The sequence below is a fragment of the Gallinula chloropus genome (assembly GCF_964237585.1).
Source record: "Gallinula chloropus genome assembly, chromosome: 3".
Classification (NCBI taxonomy): domain Eukaryota; kingdom Metazoa; phylum Chordata; class Aves; order Gruiformes; family Rallidae; genus Gallinula; species Gallinula chloropus.
The window spans coordinates 59,958,553-59,965,910 of record NC_140087.1 but is presented as its reverse complement, the minus strand read 5'-3'; the positions used below and the strand labels follow the sequence as shown (position 1 = coordinate 59,965,910).

General features: G+C 49.5%; 1 protein-coding gene across 1 annotated transcript; it reads right to left on the bottom strand.

Moving 5' to 3' along the window:
• Positions 1-5,104: 5,104 nt before the first annotated feature.
• TBCC (tubulin folding cofactor C) lies at positions 5,105-6,245 on the bottom strand (the record flags this gene model as incomplete). The annotated part of the gene is made up of 1 exon (XM_084261477.1): positions 5,105-6,245. One exon carries the CDS (start codon positions 6,243-6,245, stop codon positions 5,187-5,189), a length of 1,059 nt encoding a protein of 352 aa, XP_084117603.1. The 3' UTR covers positions 5,105-5,186.
• Between the last annotated feature and the right edge of the window lie 1,113 nt (positions 6,246-7,358).

The window sequence follows — 7,358 nt, the reverse complement described above, 5'->3', positions numbered from 1 at the left end:
ATGGTTTTATGCACAAATTTCTTACTTTTTTTGTCAGTGGTTTTTTTTTTGTTGGGGTTTGTTGTTGTTGTTGTTTGGTTGGGTTGTTTTGCCTTTTTGCATCAGAGCTCACAGCAGAACCTATTTAAACAAATGAGGGCTGGAGAAGGAGAGAATGTGGATAACTTTGTTCCTGGTATCTGGAGAAGCAGGTGCAGACAGAGGGAAATGCCTGGAGTCCATCAGGAACTAAGTGGGCCTGCCCCTCCTGGCACGGACCTCCAGGTGCCTTGCTGGAAGCGGCACCAGTTCCCTGATGCTTCTCTGGAGGTAAGCTTGAGCTCTCACAGCCTCAACAAATGCTAATACTTGGAGCTCTGTGTGGTACTGAAAAACAGTCTCAGCTTTCTTCTATAGGCTCGTTGTTGTGTATTTTTGCATAGAATTAGTTTATTTCAATTACAGACCCGTATGAGCTTTAAAAAGTTGAGTAGCAGTGCTGTGGTGAGCAAAGGATATTTCACTGGCTTCAAAGATTCAGACTGGAAGTGGGCTGTACAACCAGGCTGTCTTTCTAAAAATGTTAAAACCAAGAGTTTGCTCTCCGGACTCCCTATGGGGAAAGGGTTCTGCACCTCAACTCCCTGCACTGTTTCTGTAAGCTTTCTGTCAGTTAGCACTCTGCTCAGGGCCCATTACACCTAGCTGATGGTGCTGATGTTTCTATTACCCTCTTCTCAGCCGTGCCCCTGGCAGGCAATTTTCAACCTCTTGTGTTCTGGAGGAGGCTTTCCTTGCTTCAGTTTTGCCTTATGGTGTGGGTCATGCTGACAAACGGCTGCAGACAGGGGCAAAGCAGCAGTGCAGGTGCTGCTCTTGGCTGGTGGGGGCATCACCATCCCTGAGCATGCTTGTTCAACGGACTCCTTTGAACAGTTTTCTCCCTTGCACAACGTTTTTAGCCTTCTACCTTCCTACTAGGCAATGTAGCTTGAAAACAGCTTGTTTTCACAGCAGTTCCGACTGCTGCTGCCCTCCCCGTAGCACAGCTGTGAGCCTGATGCTACCTGCTGTCTGCTCAGCCACGGAACGTTGCTCAGCTTGCACAAAGCCTCATGAACAAAGTACCTCTTTTCCCCCTGTGGGGATCCGGGGAAGGGGAATTTCGCGAGCTCTCCCTAGTGGGTTAGACACAAAGCAGTTCTGGCTTCCAGCCTCGCAGAGGCTGCCAGGCATTTTCTTCATGTCAGCATTGCTTATCGCTCTGAAACTGAGCGTGTGCCGCCCTCCTTTCTCCAAGCTGCGATTAGCAGAGAGACAAAGCGGCTCTGACTAAGGCTGGCATCGTGAGTCTCCTTGACCCAGGAGAATGAAGACAGCCTAGCACATCTCCTCGAACCAGCTGCTGCACAAACTCTGCCCACCCTGCCTTCCCAATATTTCTTAGCTGCAAGAAGGGAAGCTCAGGAGCCTGGCCACTTGCTGCTGGCAGCCCAGGGCTTGTCATGACACAGTCCTTTCTCTCTTTGAAGAAGGCTTGCTTCAGTGTGATGTAAGAGATGCGCCACAAAAATACTAAGGATAGCACAGAATTCCTCACTCCTGGAAACTAGGCACTCTCAGCGTACCTATTTCATCGCTGCCATCCTTAAGCTATGGTTTTAACCTCTTGAACAAACTTAAGGCATACCGGCAGACGGGAAGCACTTTTTCTGATGCCTTCTCAGTTCATTGAATCATAGAATGGTTTGGGTTGGAATGGACATTAAAGATCTTTGAGTTCCAACACAGGGACACCCTCCACTAGACCGGATTGGATCAGGCTGGTCAAAGCCCCATCCAGCCTGGTCTTGAACACGTCCAGGAGGAGGGTATCTACAACTTCTCTGGGTGACTTGTTCCAGGGCTTCCATAGAGAAGAGTATTTTCCTGATTGAGGCAAAAAGTGAAGAAATACAATGAAGCTACAAACACTGTGGATGAGAATTTAGTCTTTCTGTGTTTAGGATTTACTCTGTAAATAGTTCCAATAAAATAATCCAGGTAATTCTGTAGTCTAGACCTGCCAAAGTATCAACAAGGTCTTATTTCCACATCATTTTCAGTGTTAACATAAAAAGATTTATTTTCCATCTAAGCAAATAGATGTTAAGAAGTTAGTTAATAGCTGAAATTTTAACTAGATTATATACATATAACCAGTTAAAAATTTTATATATACATGCACTTACTTACTCCTAACACACTTTTAAGTACTTTTGTAAAAATGTAATGAGTATATAATTCTCAATATGTCTGAGTTACCGCTTTCCACTAGATTTGAATGGAGGCTCAGATTCTGGGATACCAGCTAGTACTCTCACTTGGGGGGGCATTTTACTGTTTTTCCTACCTGCCAGGGCTTGCAGAATGCTGGGACTTACAGTGCAGGTAACACACCTGCCCTGTCTGCACTAGTGTTGTCGGGCATTACGCTGGGACACACAGATGACAGCCTGCTAGTGCTTATGCTAACTGTGACTTCCTTTTCCTTATGTAGTTTTAATTTTAAAAAAAGTTAAAATAACTAGATAGAAATGCTCAGTTGTTTCATTTTCTTCCAAACCTGAAAAAGTTGCAATTTCCATACTGACAGGCTGATGGATACGCTAGCAACCCTTGTGCTTGCACACTACATTACTATTAATGTGACACACTTCTGGTTCCAAATAGTTCCCAGTTTCTCCTCATATCATTCTTAGGAAACTTTAAAAAAGGTGCATGGAAACGTCTAAGTCTGTGTGTCTATACACAAAGGGACATACTTAGGACTATAAATTACATCAAAGTATTTGCCTGACCAGATTTTTTCAGACTCACTGTTCTCAAATTTAATTTTCTTGTTTCATGTCATGCTTGAGACCAAGATTTCAGTTACTTGCTTTGTGTTATGATGGTGAAGCTAGATCTTTAACTCTAAGTAATTGCCTGGAGTGTCATTAGCTCCCACCTCCAAACACATGTTCCTGAAGAGGACTACTACCAATTTTGGTTTGACAAAACTTAAGTTCTTGGAGGAAAGAAAAATGTTAGGAATGAGGATGTCAATTAACCAACCTCTGGCAAATGTCACGAAGCAAACCTTGTCAGACTACAACTGAAGCCTTTAAGTTTCCTTGTTTTGACTTGTGCTGTTTATTCAGGTAATACTGCATGCTGTGGACCAACAGCTAACACAGGAACACACTTACACGGCTGTTCGACGTGTACTGAGAAGGGCACATCTCCAGGACCTGCTACAACCCAGGGGTACTCCTGCCATTTCTGTATTTGACAGTGTCCATCAACACAGTAAGGAAGTGCAAATGCTTATTGCTTCTGGCTAGCAGAGCAAATGCAGTTCTGTAGTTCTTCAGGCCAATTTGTAGTCCCTGGGCTAGAAGGTGTTAAGGGGACTGATTTGGTACTTTGAGAATGTGTGGGGAAGAAAGATTTAACTGTAAAATCAGGCTCCACGCTAAGATGGATGCGTTAAAATTAAGATACTTGAGTGTCTCATCTGCCCACATCCCTTTAACAACAGACATTAAACATTACATACACTAAAGCAAGGCCAAGGGAGTTTTCTTTAGATCATTTTATGATGCTGTCTACGCAAAGAACCATTAGTAAAGCGACAACTGAAAACAGCAGATCTAAATATATTTGAAATGCAAAATCCAATTCAGTGAAAAAAGTATATATTACAGGTTAACAAAAATTGAAGTTGTGAAAAATATATAAAAATCCCTTTTTTCACCCTCCCCTTTAAATATGCTGAAAACTACTGCAAGAAAAAGGTTCTCTGACCAAAACTAGTCAAATACTCAATTGCACTCAATCAACCCATTGCAATGATGCACCTTGTGATGGTTCAGCTAGCACTCATTTTGTTAGAGGCACATATATGACAGTAGGGCAGCATAACTGAGGTTTTTAAATACAACTCTAAGTTGACTGTTAGACATAACAAACCTATTTCTTATGAAATGCCGTAAGGAGTGACTTTACAAAACTAGAGCTACTATACTTTATGTAGGGATAGTGGTAACTTCACCACTAACAGTGCATTATAAAAAAATGTATTCCATAATGCTCCTATGTTTTATTTAGCAGGAATGAAGAAATGGGACTGAGTTACCATGCACTTTATGCATGATAACATGCAATTTTGGAACTAGACTATAGCACATCATCTTTTAGACTTCCTCTATTACACTGTGCTTATGCAGTAGCAGGGTGCTGTAAATTAGGCTTACAGTACCAGAAAGCCCATCATCTGGTAGGCAGATGAAACAACTCATAGGACAATACCTGAACATCTCTCCCTTCATGTTTCCACCTGTAGCAGAGCAGTTTAGCTTCTGTTATGATAATCAGCACATGCCGCATGCCCCCAAAAAGGCATTCAAAGAATTAATTTTATCCATTTCAGGTTGAAACTGTTTACAAGAACATTCTTTCACATAGTATTTTCAGATTGTGAAGACTTAGTGTTTATACAGTGTCTCTAGGTTTGTAATTTTCAAGCCATCATTAATGTATTAGGAAAGCATTAACGTGCATTATAAGATTCTTTTCCTTTTGACTTATCTCACTTGAAAAAAAGCATAAAGATGACCTACACATTTCAACTACATCAACAGAACCTATCATAGCCTAGGATTTATCTTCATCTGCTACAACTCAAGTTACAAGCTCTTCCTTCAAATTAATCTCTTGTTCCCCTAACTTCTCCCATAGTCCCTGTAAGAGATAGTGTAATGTCTGCAACTTGAGAGCCACAAACCATGAAAAAACTAGTATGTGAGCTTTCCCTTCCAGTACAGCTTGTACTACTTGCAGATAATCTAGCTTCTGTCTGGGTGAGCAAAATCTGCACAACAGCTCTAAGAGAGGCTCACCGCCTCATCTCAACTAGAAACTCAAGGCATGAGGTACTGCAGTAGTTGGCAGTATTCCACAGTGATACATGAAGATTATAGCAGCAACTTGTGCAAGAACAGTAAACTATATTTGACTGGTATTCTTCAGCCAAAAAAAAAAAAAAGCAATCCAGTCATACACTACAACTCACAATTTAAATACCAAATGGAATCATTTAATGGCATAACAGGGATGAAGCCCCACAGTTTGAATAGATGCATTTACACTAGCATTTGTTGTTCAGCACTGAGCTGCTTCTGCAGTCAGTCCCAGCAGGTGATTCTTTCTTGCTCAGGGATCAGGCTCCAGTTGGGTGAAGGCTTGTCAGTTGCCAGCCAGTCAAAGTCGTCCACCAGGTTCCAGTTGTTTCTGTTTCTGTCCAGCCCAGAGGACTCAAAATCTCTCTCGACACCGGGGTAGCTCCAGGTATAGGGGGCAAAGAAGACTTTAGCGCAGTCCTCTATTACAGCTCGGCTGGTCACCTGCACATAGAACCGGCTGTCACGGGTGCGATGCGTGCGGAGCTGCTGGCAGGCCAGCACGAGGAGGCAATCGCTGCAGCCATCCACCAGCACGGAGGTGGAAACGGGCCCGCAGAGCACGGTGCAGCCCCGGCAGTCCCTCACCCGCAACGTGTTGGCATTGCCGCGGAGCCGCACCCGGCAGCCGCGCAGCTCGGACAGCACCACGTCGCGCTGCAGCAGCTCCGCTGGCCCGAGCTCCAGCTCCTCGTCCTCAGCGCCGCTAAACCCACACAGCGGTGGGCCGCTCGACTCCCCTTCGGCGGGGCCGTGGCCGGGGGCCGGCGGGGCGGCCGCAGGCCGGGAGGGCTCCGCTGGGCGCGGTTCGCTACCCGGAGCCGCTTCTTTCTTGAGGGTCCGGAAAGCGAATTTCTTCTTGGGCTGCAGCTGCTGGCGCCGGGCCGCCAGGTCCCCCTGGAGCCGCGACACGGCCTCCTGCCCCTGCCGCACCTCGTAGGGCGCCAGGAACCGCACGCTCTCGGTCAGCAGCTTCTGCAGCCCCTGCAGGCGGACGGCCGCCTCCTCCAGCGGCCCCGCCGCCAGGAGCGCCTCCACGGCCTCTCGCTCCCGGGCGAAAGCGGCCACGAAGAACTCGCTCTGCTCCTCCTTCACCACTTGCGCCTCCTTCTTCTGCCGCTGCCGCTCCACGCCTTGCTGCCGCTCCGCTTCCCGCCGCTGCAGCCGCTCCGGCAGCACCACGGCAGTGGCAGCGGCCACCTCAGGCTGCAGGGAAGCCATGAAGGCAGCCGGGGCCCGCAGCTCCTCATCAGACACCGCCGCACCCGCTCCCACTGCCTCCATCTTGCCTCTTCGCCTTCCCTCCGGTCACCAAGCGGCCCGCTGATTGGCTGCCCACAGCCTCGCTTGCGCTGCCGCCGCTGATTGGCGGACCGGAAAGCTCCCGACGGGAGGAGAGGAGGGCGAGAGGGAGGGGTCTCCTGTGGTTTTAAAGGGGCCGGCGCCTCTCTGCGGGATGGGGTGAGTCCTGGCGGCAGGTGCCGCGCTCCGCGGGGCGCGTTATCCCGCTTCCCAAATTAGCAGCCGGGCTATAAATAACCCTCTGCCCTCCCCCTCTGTGCGCGCGCGTGTAAGTGCCCGCTCCTTCCCACCCTGCCTCCCCCAGCTGCGCTTCCCCTTCCCAGGCCGCGCCCGCGACACGGAGCGCGGCGGCCGTTGGGCCGGCGGCCTTTGGCGCGGGGGCGGCCCCGGCTGCTGGTACCCCGCGGCCCTTCCTGCGGGCGGCGGAGGGGGACGGGGGCGTCTTCTCCCTGCCGCGGGGCTCGGGGGAGGGCAGCTCCGCTGCGGGGCCCGGGAGGGGCGGGCAGGGTGGCTGAGGGCCTCATCCGCGCTGCCTGCGGCGGCGGCTCTCCACCTGCCGTTAAGAATAAAGTCAGGCCGCGCTGGCCGCTCCGGGCTTGGCTGGGCCGGTCGTGGGGGGGTTTTGGTAGGTGCCAGGCCGGCCTGTGGCCGAGTGCGGTACCTGGCGGGAGCGTTCCCTGCGCCCTGTGGGCGCGGAGCCACGGGCCCGGGGTGGGCTGGCTGCTTCGCGGGGCCGCTGGTTTTGGGAGGCTCTGTAAGCAGTGGGGTAACGAGCCGTCCCTGCCGTTTCCTCTTCGGCAGTGAGGTAGTTACGCAAGCGGCTGTTAACGGCTTGCAGGTAGCTGCAGAGGGGCTGCCAAACGGCCTGCCTCTTAGCTGCTGATTCGATTTCTTGAGCGTTGGAGAAGAGAGCTCAGTTCTTGAAGGAGAAGGTGAGAGTGGTTGCCTGTAGATTGCCGTGCCCTACAGGGAGGTCTGGGTGTGAAACTCACCGGGCCCCACGCAGAAATGTGGCAAGGAAAACTCGGTGTTCTGTAACTGGGGGATGTGTTTTACGTGAACTTGCAGCAGGAACTGGGACTGGAGTACACCTGG